This window comes from Amblyomma mixtum, chromosome 7, assembly GCF_055824585.1.
Source record: "Amblyomma mixtum isolate Tamu chromosome 7, ASM5582458v1, whole genome shotgun sequence".
Classification (NCBI taxonomy): domain Eukaryota; kingdom Metazoa; phylum Arthropoda; class Arachnida; order Ixodida; family Ixodidae; genus Amblyomma; species Amblyomma mixtum.
Genome location: NC_143018.1, coordinates 5,884,579 through 5,898,875, shown reverse-complemented (window position 1 = coordinate 5,898,875; position 14,297 = coordinate 5,884,579). Strand labels below are relative to the sequence as shown.

Below are 14,297 nucleotides of genomic sequence, written 5' to 3'. Positions count from 1 at the left end.
ATTCTAAGTGTTCTTTTTCTTCTCACATCTGCTTGCGCCTAGCAGCAAATATATTAATAGCATTTACGCTTGCTTCCAGCAAAAGAAACGATTTGCAATGCAGCGTGCATGCAGTTGAAAGACTCTTTGGGTTATTGAAGCTTTACTAATACCTTTCCGTTTGGGAACTGCAAAAACTTCGCCTAAGGACTCTTTTTATTTAAGCATTGTTTCAGATACAGAAGAGTAATCTCTGCATAATTGTTGCTAAAATACTTTTGACTGTTATTAGAAGAGATCCTCAAATTTTCAACAGAAAAATGACACTAGGGTATTTTTCCTGTTCAACCAAAACCCGCTCAATAAAAAAAATTGCAATAAGGGCATAAGCAGTTTTAATGAGCCGAGTGAAACACTTACTGATGGGAGGCTGCGCAATCGCAGGAGGTGGAACGGACTCTGCAACATAAAGATTACCGTCTTCGTCTGTTTGAGCAAGTGAGACAGGATCGAGCCCGGTAAATCAAAAGCGCCGGCTGTTAAATACAATTGGCAGCTGCGCTAGAACTTGGTCACTTGTGTTGTCGCTTGGAGTTCCTTTTGAACAAGCTGGCCAAATTTCAGGGATACAAATAGTTCTGAACACAAGCTGAACGGCAACAAGTGGATCACTGGTAGTAAAGGAAAGAATTCACATTTTCAGAAATCAATAGTAGTCGGTGCTAAACGAACAGCGAAGAACAAATTATAGATCTAAAAATGGGGACTCGTTTTGTCCGGATCCTCAAAATAAGGTAGCCTTTGAAATTATAGCAATGCATTCATGTCTGGAGTGTACCGACGCCTACAAAGTGACCGTTTGAAGGCCATTGTAGCCTCATGGGCTTGGTCGGTTTGCTGAAGTTCCCGGAATAATACAGAAAAAAGCACAACGCCAAGATTACTTTTCAGCGCTATGAGAAGGAATGACAATGGTTTTCGAAACTAACATATGGACATTACCTGTTCGTGGTCTTTTCAGTCCAATTCGTTTCTCTTGAAACTGCTGCTGCAGTGGTACTAAATCCTTTAGGTGTTAATTTGTAGGACGTGCTCCTTATTTCACTACTGCGTAACGAGGGCTTCAGCGAACTTGCGCGATTTTTTTTTCTTTGTCCTGACTTCTCTAGCTAAGGGACACACATGTCTTTGTTTCATAAAGGAAATGCCACAGCCTTGCAAAGCTACACAACAAGAATCGCTCTGTCCTAGGGATATGGTACTGCTTACAAGCGACCAATCACCCATGCCCACTGCTGAAGAATGCCGCAGTTAAACGCCTTCAAGAAGGAGGTTCTCCTTTATCTCCAGCATTTAGTTTCATCAAAACATTGCAAAGCTGCCAGATTTCTAAACAGAGCTACGTTTTATTGTGTTTTATAACATCAACAAGAACTGCAAAAATTGGCGATACGCAAATGGTGCTGATATAATGCTTCTGCGTCCCGCAGCCGTGCTAACAGCCTTCTCAGCTGCGTTGCATTTTGTTCGTAACTATAGCACACGTAGTAAAAGGGAAGTTTTCTTTTGTAGTCAACGTCAGTTAACGTCATGCTCCAAGGAGAACACCGAGCTTTGCGAATGATCTGTTACGGCTGCTTAGCAGAGCACCCCGCAGAAAGTACATGTCACGGCCTTTTTGCTTTTTTTTGCAATGTATAATGGAGAAAAAATGGCGATCGGTGCTGTGATATTTAAGACAAGCTATTAAGGACATCTCGACTGGTCGACGTTCCGGACCCCAGCCGAAGTAAAAGACCCGGCAGTCGTCAAGCATTGCACATTCGCGGCCATTCTTACTATGGCATACCGTTGGAACACTGCTAAGGAAATATTTGCTTAAAAAAAAAAAAACTTGCTTGGAGTGCATCCGCGTTTTCCTCACTACATCATACTCAATTTTAGGTAATATTTATGTAAATATTGTATTCTGTATAATAATTTCTGCCATATATTTCGCCAAAATTTCACTGCGGCTGCGTAAAGAAAACTGTGCAATTCTCCTGCCTAATGCATTAATTTTAACGAGAAAGAGCGTTCAGGTAACGGTTGAGGCGCATTCAGGCGTCTGTTACTTTCTTTACCAATTGATACTTCTTTGCACGAACTAGGTGGACACCGTCATAAGATTCCGGGAAGGAAAATGCAAAAAACGGTGTTCTGGCGTTCTTATCGAAACATTTGACCTCAAACTGCATATAGAGGCAACCATTTCCCTACCCCCGTCTGCTAGATTGTAAATTGAAAAGTTGCCCCCTCCCTGGAAAATTTTGCTCATACTCCGTAACTCCTATGGAAACAAGGTTAATCGCAGCGCACGTCACATTTTCGCTTCTATGAAAGCCTAAAATGAGAACTTAACACAGCTACAGCCCAACAGACGAAACACAACACAGCGCTGATAGCTGAAATCGTTATTGGCAGGGAAGCCGCTTTATGTAACTCGCTCGCGGCCCAAAGAGAAGAAAATTTGAAGAAAGTGACAAAAACCAAGCAGAATATTGAATTTTTTATGCATGATGCACGTGCATTGTTTTCTTCTATTCAGCCGCTTGCGGAGTATATGCTGTACTGCCAAAAAACAAAGCTTTCAGTTGTTAGCGGTGTGTTATGTCTTGCCTAGGTTAGGTTAGGTTAGGTTAGGTTAGGTTAGGTTAGGTTAGGTTAGGTTAGGTTAGGTTAGGTTAGGTTAGGTTAGGTTAGGTTAGGTTAGGTTAGGTTAGGTTAGGTTAGGTTAGGTTAGGTTAGGTTAGGTTAGGTTAGGTTAGGTTAGGTTAGGTTAGGTTAGGTTAGGTTAGGTTAGGTTAGGTTAGGTTAGGTTAGGTTAGGTTAGGTTAGGTTAGGTTAGGTTAGGTTAGGAACACCTGATAGCGGCGGTAGTCTTTGCCGCCCACGCTATCAAAAGTATGGCAGCCTTCTGTTTTGTTTTTTTTTTTGAACGGTTAGAAATTTGGAGTGATATCGTCCCGGAAGCGCGCTGGTGCCAGCGAGGGCAGTGGCCTTACCGCATGCGTACTGCTCGCAGCCCAGCTCGTCCCTGAGGAGAACCAGGGTGTCTCCCTTGGCGCAGAACTTCTTCACCAGCGGAGGACACGGGGCCACGGTCGTGGTCACTGCGAGCAGGCGTCAAGAACATTACAGAGTGTAAGAAAAAGTGATGATTTGTCAGCTCTGGCCGGAGCTAAAACATTCCGAGTACATTTGACTTTTTGTCTTCCTCGGGAAACGGGAGAGCGGATTTTAGCAGAAATTTAACCCAGGACAGCGGAATTTCTATTCCATCTGGGTGGTTGGAAAAAATAAACTCAATTTTGAAATAGCTTGCGCTGCATTTTGCGCCGAATTTTCCCCTGTTCCCTGTCAGCGGGGAGGATGTCAGGGCAAGGGTTGTCGAAGTGCCCATGATAGTTTTCTCAGCAAAAGGAGACTTTTCGCCTCTGGCTGCGTCGAAATACAGCCGCCACGGTCGTGCATTGAACCCCTGATTTCCGTACTCTGCAGAGAGAGCGCTAGTTGTAATACCGAAAATGGCACCGGATGATATGCGCGTTTAAAGGGAAACTCCAAAGGTTTTAGAAATCAACGAGCTTAAGAGGGCCGAATGTGTGAAACTTGCAGGTAAAGCATGCGAAGCCTTTTGGGGCTAGCACTTGAAATAGTGAAGTAATCGCCGATTAAAATCCGGGCCCTTCAAGCTTCTCCGCAGCGCACAACGCCAAGTGTGTGGCGCATGATGACGCCATCGAAGGTATCGCTGCATTTCCAACGCACAAACGCCTGCTTTGAAGGAAAAAAAAAAACCAACGCCACCGAAGGTAAACCCTGCCGAGAGCTGCTTGGCAGCGTCTAACGAGTCAGGGCAGGGTGTGGCTGACGACCGCGGTAATTTGAAACCATACCTTTCGTGACGTCACGCTGAGTTTTCCCGCACTCCTCTGGTGCATTGAGTGCAAAATTCAATCGTCGATTACGTCACTATTTTAAATGCTAGTGCAAAACACTTGGCATGCTTTACCTACAGCCTATATAGATTTGAATCATTGGATATCGCGAAATCCTCAAAAAAATGCTGCAGTTGCCCTTCAACGTCCCAACGCTGGGTACGAGGCATGCGAGTCGGATAATGGACATATGCGGATTGATCTCATAGCTTTCTTCAACATGCACTGGCATCGCGCAGCACAGGTACCGTCTTTGTCAAAAGTAACCAGGCTGCATGGTTTGCTTCTAATTTGTATAGTGGAGCACTTGTGACTTTTGCTTAAGACCAAAAGTTGTTGGTAGGTAAGAAGACCCCCAGTCCTTACCTTTAACGACCATTTCAGCTACAGGGAAGCAGTAAGGGCTCCACTGTACGAGCTAGAAACAAACCATGCAGCCTGGTTACTTTTGACAAAGACTGTACGTATTAGGCGGCAACGTGGCTGGGGCTCGATCCAACAACCGCAGCTGAAAGCCATGAACACGCTGTCCCTTAGCCGAGTAGCGACGAAAAGTGGCATTTTTGAATACCTTCGCAATCCGTCTCGTCGTCGGGGCAGTTGACTATTCCGTTGCACCAGAGCTGCTCATCGATGCACTCGCCGGACGTCGGGCAGAAACGGTGGCCGTCGGGGCAGCTTCCGCAGCCGCAAGTACAGTCGGGACCGAGGGTTTGAGGCCGGCCCTGCAAGGTATATAGGCCGGCTGTGAGCACGACACTGGGTAGTGGGCAGCAGCTGGTTGACCTGTGAATATTGTAAGTTAGTTTGATGAACATGCGATGGAAATGCTATAACCTTCCGATGCAGTAGAAAAACCTTAGTTTGCTCAGCGCCTGCATCGAGTAGTTAAGGTGGCTTTAGAAAAGCAATGGGGTGCTTTTTGGACTATAATGGAGAGGCAAATGTGAATATTGTAAGATACTGTTGAAGATATCGATGACAACCATTGGTCGAAATATATAGGAACATGATAGGGAAGGAAAAAGAAAAGGAATAACAAAAAAAAAGCAAATGGCTTGCAATATATGAAACCAAAGTCAAGTTGCCACGCGGCTAGGGCACAGGTACCTATTTACTCTCCTTCTGCAAAAGAGCGACTGATGGCGCGCTTACGCAGTCACTGCCCGTGTCCTTAACCGAAAATAAACGGGTAATAGCTTTGCCGCACGCCAACTTATTCTCCCACAATCTCATGAAGGGTGCTCGGATGGTCAACCTAAATGTCGTTCTTTCCGCACCCCATAAACTAGGCAGGCTTTGTAGCGCTAACATACCCATCGAGAAATAAAAATGCAGGTTGTCAGACACGGCATGCCAACAGGTGTTTCGATTCTAAGCAGGATATCGTCTACAAGATGGCACTGCCATGCGGCCGCTCCTACGTTGACCAGAGCGGACGGTGTGTAAATGACCAACTGCGAGAGCATTCCAACAATTTACGAAAAATGCGCGCAACTCTTGCGATTTACTGTCGCGGCTGTGACTTCGATGGCGGTGGCTACTGTGATCCTGATTTCGAGAGATGTATAGTTATTGGCAGCCGTTGCACACAGATCACACGAGAAATACTGGAGGCGCTGGAGATATATAGCACGCGCAGTGACTGCGTAAGCACTCCATCCATCAGTCGCTCTTTCGCGAAAGGAGATTGCGTAACTGTTCCATCACCGCGTGAGAACGTGACTTTGGTTTCGTGTTGTCAGATATTTTCTTTTTCATTGTTGTTCCTCTCCTTTTTCTTCCCTATAGCTTCTTATATATTTCGCCCCATGGTACGAATAAAACTCAGTTGCAAGTTAGCGCTTGTCTCTGTCTGCTGTCGCATTTGTTTTTGTCGCTTTCTGGGTGCTTTTTTGTCAAGTTAAAACTGGCAGAGAAAGCCAACGAGGAAAGTTTTGACCATAAAAAGCAAAAAACTACAAGCGTCCTGAGGGGGCGATCTGCTGATATATTGACTCTGATGGAGAAATCTTACGATGTTAAAAAATATGCCTTTATAAGAAACTCCTTGCTGGAAAAATGCACTTGCCCAGAATTTTTGAATACGACAAGTCATAAACAAAGTGACTGGGGCTCATAGTCAATATTACCAGAATTCTGAATACGACAAGTCATAAACAAGGTGATTGGGGCTCATAGCCAATATTACCATAATTCTGAATACGACAAGTCATAAACAAGGTGATTGGGGCTCATAGCCAATATTACCAAAATTCTGAATACGACAAGTCATAAACAAGGTGATTGGGGCTCATAGCCAATATTACCAGAATTCTGAATACGACAAGTCATAAACAAGGTGATTGGGGCTCATAGCCAATATTACCAGAATTCTGAATACGACAAGTCATAAACAAGGTGATTGGGGCTCATAGCCAATATTACCAGAATTCTGAATACGACAAGTCATAAACAAGGTGATCGGGGCTCATAGCCAATATTACCAGAATTCTGAATACGACAAGTCATAAACAAGGTGATTGGGGCTCATAGCCAATATTACCAGAATTCTGAATACGACAAGTCATAAACAAGGTGATTGGGGCTCATAGTCAATATTACCAGAATTCTTAATACGACAAGTCATAAACAAGGTGATTGGGGCTCATAGCCAATATTGCCAGAATTCTGAACATGACAAGTCATAAACAAGGTGATTGGGGCTCATAGTCAATATTACCAGAATTCTGAACACGACAAACATAAACAAGGTGACTGGGGCTCATAGTCAATATTACCAGAATTCTGAATACGACAAGTCATAAACAAGGTGATTGGGGCTCATAGCCAATATTACCAGAATTCTGAATACGACAAGTCATAAACAAGGTGATTGGGGCTCATAGCCAATATTACCAGAATTCTGAATACGACAAGTCATAAACAAGGTGATTGGGGCTCATAGCCAATATTGCCAGAATTCTGAACATGACAAGTCATAAACAAGGTGATTGGGGCTCATAGTCAATATTACCAGAATTCTGAACACGACAAACATAAACAAGGTGACTGGGGCTCATAGTCAATATTACCAGAATTCTGAATACGACAAGTCATAAACAAGGTGATTGGGGCTCATAGCCAATATTACCAGAATTCTGAATACGACAAGTCATAAACAAGGTGATTGGGGCTCATAGTCAATATTACAAGAATTCTTAATACGACAAGTCATAAACAAGGTGATTGGGGCTCATAGTCAATATTACCAGAATTCTTAATACGACAAGTCATAAACAATTGGTGATTGGGGCTCATAGTCAATATTACCAGAATTCTTAATACGACAAGTCATAAACAAGGTGATTGGGGCTCATAGCCAATATTGCCAGAATTCTGAACACAAGTCATAAACAAGGTGATTGGGGCTCATAGTCAATATTACCAGAATTCTGAATACGACAAGTCATAAACAAGGTGATTGGGGCTCATAGCCAATATTACCAGAATTCTGAATACGACAAGTCATAAACAAGGTGATTGGGGCTCATAGCCAATATTACCAGAATTCTGAATACGACAAGTCATAAACAAGGTGATCGGGGCTCATAGCCAATATTACCAGAATTCTGAATACGACAAGTCATAAACAAGGTGATTGGGGCTCATAGCCAATATTACCAGAATTCTGAATACGACAAGTCATAAACAAGGTGATTGGGGCTCATAGTCAATATTACCAGAATTCTTAATACGACAAGTCATAAACAAGGTGATTGCGGCTCATAGCCAATATTGCCAGAATTCTGAACATGACAAGTCATAAACAAGGTGATTGGGGCTCATAGTCAATATTACCAGAATTCTGAACACGACAAACATAAACAAGGTGACTGGGGCTCATAGTCAATATTACCAGAATTCTGAATACGACAAGTCATAAACAAGGTGATTGGGGCTCATAGCCAATATTACCAGAATTCTGAATACGACAAGTCATAAACAAGCTGATTGGGGCTCATAGCCAATATTACCAGAATTCTGAATACGACAAGTCATAAACAAGGTGATTGGGGCTCATAGCCAATATTGCCAGAATTCTGAACATGACAAGTCATAAACAAGGTGATTGGGGCTCATAGTCAATATTACCAGAATTCTGAACACGACAAACATAAACAAGGTGACTGGGGCTCATAGTCAATATTACCAGAATTCTGAATACGACAAGTCATAAACAAGGTGATTGGGGCTCATAGCCAATATTACCAGAATTCTGAATACGACAAGTCATAAACAAGGTGATTGGGGCTCATAGTCAATATTACAAGAATTCTTAATACGACAAGTCATAAACAAGGTGATTGGGGCTCATAGTCAATATTACCAGAATTCTTAATACGACAAGTCATAAACAAGGTGATTGGGGCTCATAGTCAATATTACCAGAATTCTTAATACGACAAGTCATAAACAAGGTGATTGGGGCTCATAGCCAATATTGCCAGAATTCTGAACACAAGTCATAAACAAGGTGATTGGGGTTCATAGTCAATATTACCAGAATTCTTAATACGACAAGTCATAAACAAGGTGATTGGGGCTCATAGTCAATATTACCAGAGTTATTAATACGACAAGTCATAAACAAGGTGATTGGGACTCATAGTCAATATTACCAGAATTCTGAACACGACAAGTCATAAACAAGGTGATTGGGGCTCATATATATTACCAGAATTATTAATATGACAAGTCATAAGCAAGGTGATTGGGGCCCATAGTCAATATTACCAGAATTCTTAATACGACAAGTCATAAACAGGGTGATTGGGGCTCATAGTCAATATTACCAGAATTCTTAATACGACAAGTCATAAACAAGGTGATTGGGGCTCATAGTCAATATTACCAGAATTCTGAATACGACAAGTCATAAACAAGGTGATTGGGGCTCATAGTCAATATTACCAGAGTTATTAATACGACAAGTCATAAACAAGGTGATTGGGACTCATAGTCAATATTACCAGAATTCTGAACACGACAAGTCATAAACAAGGTGATTGGGGCTCATATATATTACCAGAATTATTAATACGACAAGTCATAAGCAAGGTGATTGGGGCCCATAGTCAATATTACCAGAATTCTTAATACGACAAACATAAACAAGGTGACTGGGGCTCATAGTCAATATTACCAGAATTCTGAATACGACAAGTCATAAACAAGGTGATTGGGGCTCATAGCCAATATTACCAGAATTCTGAATACGACAAGTCATAAACAAGGTGATTGGGGCTCATAGCCAATATTACCAGAATTCTGAATACGACAAGTCATAAACACGCTGATTGGGGCTCATAGCCAATATTACCAGAATTCTGAATACGACAAGTCATAAACAAGGTGATTGGGGCTCATAGCCAATATTGCCAGAATTCTGAACATGACAAGTCATAAACAAGGTGATTGGGGCTCATAGTCAATATTACCAGAATTCTGAACACGACAAACATAAACAAGGTGACTGGGGCTCATAGTCAATATTACCAGAATTCTGAATACGACAAGTCATAAACAAGGTGATTGGGGCTCATAGCCAATATTACCAGAATTCTGAATACGACAAGTCATAAACAAGCTGATTGGGGCTCATAGCCAATATTACCAGAATTCTGAATACGACAAGTCATAAACAAGGTGATTGGGGCTCATAGCCAATATTGCCAGAATTCTGAACATGACAAGTCATAAACAAGGTGATTGGGGCTCATAGTCAATATTACCAGAATTCTGAACACGACAAACATAAACAAGGTGACTGGGGCTCATAGTCAATATTACCAGAATTCTGAATACGACAAGTCATAAACAAGGTGATTGGGGCTCATAGCCAATATTACCAGAATTCTGAATACGACAAGTCATAAACAAGGTGATTGGGGCTCATAGTCAATATTACAAGAATTCTTAATACGACAAGTCATAAACAAGGTGATTGGGGCTCATAGTCAATATTACCAGAATTCTTAATACGACAAGTCATAAACAAGGTGATTGGGGCTCATAGTCAATATTACCAGAATTCTTAATACGACAAGTCATAAACAAGGTGATTGGGGCTCATAGCCAATATTGCCAGAATTCTGAACACAAGTCATAAACAAGGTGATTGGGGCTCATAGTCAATATTACCAGAATTCTTAATACGACAAGTCATAAACAAGGTGATTGGGGCTCATAGTCAATATTACCAGAGTTATTAATACGACAAGTCATAAACAAGGTGATTGGGACTCATAGTCAATATTACCAGAATTCTGAACACGACAAGTCATAAACAAGGTGATTGGGGCTCATATATATTACCAGAATTATTAATATGACAAGTCATAAGCAAGGTGATTGGGGCCCATAGTCAATATTACCAGAATTCTTAATACGACAAGTCATAAACAGGGTGATTGGGGCTCATAGTCAATATTACCAGAATTCTTAATACGACAAGTCATAAACAAGGTGATTGGGGCTCATAGTCAATATTACCAGAATTCTGAATACGACAAGTCATAAACAAGGTGATTGGGGCTCATAGTCAATATTACCAGAGTTATTAATACGACAAGTCATAAACAAGGTGATTGGGACTCATAGTCAATATTACCAGAATTCTGAACACGACAAGTCATAAACAAGGTGATTGGGGCTCATATATATTACCAGAATTATTAATACGACAAGTCATAAGCAAGGTGATTGGGGCCCATAGTCAATATTACCAGAATTCTTAATACGACAAGTCATAAACAAGGTGATTGGGGCTCATAGTCAATATTACCAGAATTCTTAATACGACAAGTCATAAACAAGGTGATTGGGGCTCATAGTCAATATTACCAGAATTCTGAATACGACAAGTCGTAAACAAGGTGATTGGGGCTCATAGTCAATATTACCAGAATTCTGAATACGACAAGTCATAAACAAGGTCATTGGGGCTCATAGTCAATATTACCAGAATTCTGAATACGACAAGTCATAAACAAGGTGACTGGGGCTCATAGTCAATAGTACCAGAATTCTGAATACAAGTCATAAACAAGGTGATTGGGGCTCATAGTCAATATTACCATAATTCTGAATACGACATCATAAACAAGGTGATTGGGGCTCATATTCAATAGTACCAGAATTCTGAATACGACAAGTCATAAACAAGGTGATTGGGGCTTATAGTCAATATTACCACAATTCTGAATACGACAAATCATAAACAAGGTGATTGGGGCTCATAGTCAAATTACCAGAAAGTGAATCGCGTCGGCTTGAAAAGCAAGCATGTAAAGGGAAAGCTCATCTCCCAAGCGTATTTATTTCGGTACCCGTTCGAGTTTTGAGTTCTCTGATGTTACCTAAGCTCGTGTTTTTGTCCAAACCCCAAGGCTTTAATCAGGTGGGCCAGGCATTCGGAAGTATATTCAAAGCTTTGGAAATGCAAGAGCGATGAAAGAGTGCAACACGAGGAAAATAAAAGACAAAATCACATGCGACAAGTACAAAAATATGCTTCCGTGCCCCGAACTTTTCAGTAAATCAGTAAGACACGTGCGCCGAAGTAAACAAGCCTAAATTGAAAACTCGTGTAGTTTCGAAACCGTTTTCAAACGCCCGGAGCCACTGCAGGCGAAGCTTTGAGGCATTCAAACACAACACTCGCTTTGTGTGTTTTGTATTCTTTTTTTGAGCCTAACCTGTACCTTGTAGATTTCTCGTAGCCATCACTGCATTTTCTTGCATCCAGTGTGAATTTATTCGTGCGTCCATTTTGTAATAACAACATTTGCACCTATCTGTATGAATTTCCGGTTAGTGACTACAGTATTCATAAGTAAAGAAACACCACCCGAAACACGGGTTTCACCTTGGGGCAGGGCGGGCATGTCTTGGGCAGGCAGCTCGACCGGCCTCCCAGCTGGCACTGGCACTCGTGGCAGGTCCTTGTCTCCAGGATTCCGCCGACCTGGATTTTGTATGACGCCACTTAGGACTGGACGTGCCCCCTCGGAACAGGAGGGTATCACAGGATTTTTTTTAGAATAAGCACTGAAGTGAGAACATCTGTGTTAGTCCTTGCTTTCTCTGAGTTTTCAAAAGTAACGACACATAGGCCATCTAATAAAATTGAGCTGAGGTTTAGTTCTGGTTAAACCGGACAAGTTGCGTTTTGCCCGAGGCGCACACGCGTGTTTATTCCCCGTTTCCCCCCCGCTTCCTCTCTCCATATTCTGACACATGCGTCGCGAGCGCGCGACTAGGCGCGCGGCAGCGGCGGCGGCGCAGCGACGGTCCTGCCGCCTGGTGGAGCGTGGCTGAAACGGTTGCTATGGCAACGGCGCTCCATCTGTTTCACCTCGCTGCGGCTGAAGGTCAACCGTGGCCACCGCCGGGAGCTACGCGACGACTCGAAACCTGGCGCAGTATTGCTTACGTGGTGTCCGACAGAACGTGACAAAGTTTTGAGCAGTAAGAAAAGTTGCGAAAATATATCAAGGCCGTAATATTCGGTTTCTCTAAATATCGGCTCTGGTGCATTTAAAAAGAACGCCAGTATTAAATTCAACTAAATTTTCAAGCTTTTACATATACAAAAAAAAACGCTTAGACTGAAATTATATATATCTCGAAATGAAGCGATAATTGCAGTAATCTTTGTTGCGACAGCTTTACAACGCTCAGTGCTGGCAATTTTCAATGTATCAGTGCAACGATTTAATCCTTGAATGAATGAATTTACCGCAATTGCCTGATTCTAATGTGCTCTCAGTTCAGATACACACGAGATTTCTATGTTCGCGAAAATGGAAAATCACAGTATGAGTAGAAGCCTAGTGCAGTGTTCATATCTTTTCGCGTTGCTCCCCATCGCTTTGTTCAAGGTTCCTTGCACTGAATGTGGCGAGCGCACCTTAAAGCAACAGGCACGTAACGTCCCAATTTCACGTTCTATACAGTAATGCGAATGGAGATCAGACACAATATCCCAGAGCACCTTCCCGCCGTCCCCACTTCTTCGGTGCGGCCCCGCTGTCTAGGCCTGCTAAGTGACGAACCGAACAGCAGAAGGTCTCACAGTTTCGGACATGGCGCGACGCATGTCCGGAGGTTCCTCGAAGTAAAGTCATAAACCTGAAGTTTTCTCTGGTGCAGCCTCATTGTGAAAAGGAGCCTACAGCGCAGGTGAGGCGGGGTAGAGAAAACCATTTGCGTACGAATTTACGGCCCTTTTTTTTTCCCGAAACCTCAAGGTGAACGCATCCTGGCGGGTACGACCATCGGCACGGGGTACGTACAATTCGGGCCTCGACCCCGCGATTTAAATGGGCGTTTTTGTTAAAGTAGGTTGACGTATAAGCGGTTCTATACGAAGTTTGGCTTATCGTCTTCAATATAGCCGTGCCCATTATCTACGCAGAAAGGCTTCACCTGCATAATGTGATGGCAGTGACGCTGGAATTGTTTGCAGATTCGTTTAGATTTCACACCCCACTATAACAAGCATGCCCTTCCGGTGCTAGATTTCTTGGGAAAAAAAGGCGAAACAAAATGGTTTTATACTTTATGGGGGCTCGACGTCCCAAAGTGACTCAGGCTATGACGGACGCCGTAGTGAGAGGCTCGGGAAATTTCTACCACCTGCGGTTTTTTTGACGTGCACGGACATCGAAAACCTCGCCTCCATCGAAATTGGCGCGCCGCGGCCGGCATCCAACCCGCGTTTTTCGGGTCAGCAGCCGAGTGCCATAAACACCGAGCCACCGCGGTTGCCAAAGCAGTATGAGCGGTAGAATGCGGTAAACACAGTATTCGTGCTCGAATCATTGAATTCACCACTGAATTTGTGTTCGTGAACTCACCGGGAAGCGCTTTCCGTCCCTGATGCACGGGCAGTCGGCCGCGTGCACGCACTGCTCGCCGTCACAGGCGAATCCCTGGGCGCACCCTTGCGGGCAGAAGGTGGCGTTGTCGGCCACCTCCACCTCAGGGCACGGCACGGCGGGCGGCACGGTCGCCACCTCCGTCGTCGTCGGTGGCGCTGCGCCAGGGCACAACAGATAGTTGAGATGGAAAGCAAGGAAAGCGAGTTGTTCAGTCATCTGTTCGGAACAATCAGTGACTGGCATTCTGGACAATCAGCCCAGTGCGTTGCACCTGGTGTGTAACAATGAAAGCGGCAACGACGCCACAGATACGGGACACGTGGGCTTAACAGATGTCGCTGAAAGGTGAAGGTGGGTTCGGCCGTCTGCGACTGAAGGCGCAGCGACCCATTGCTAGCGCACAACGTTCACC

The 14,297-nt window shown here is 43.4% G+C and overlaps 1 protein-coding gene across 4 annotated transcripts in view; it reads right to left on the bottom strand.

The window, feature by feature from the left end:
- The window catches only part of LOC149334847 (uncharacterized), a 221,262-nt gene that overhangs the window by 61,050 nt on the left and 145,915 nt on the right, over nucleotides 1-14,297 (bottom strand). For all 4 annotated transcript variants that reach the window (XM_089551475.1, XM_089551474.1, XM_089551476.1 and 1 more), the window contains 5 exons: nucleotides 13,862-14,040; nucleotides 11,869-11,967; nucleotides 4,531-4,684; nucleotides 3,024-3,131; nucleotides 400-438 (listed from right to left, as the gene is read on the bottom strand). In XM_089551475.1, the coding sequence (XP_089407601.1) occupies nucleotides 400-438; nucleotides 3,024-3,131; nucleotides 4,531-4,684; nucleotides 11,869-11,967; nucleotides 13,862-14,040 (579 nt within the window). The remainder of the gene's footprint in view (nucleotides 1-399; nucleotides 439-3,023; nucleotides 3,132-4,530; nucleotides 4,685-11,868; nucleotides 11,968-13,861; nucleotides 14,041-14,297) is intronic.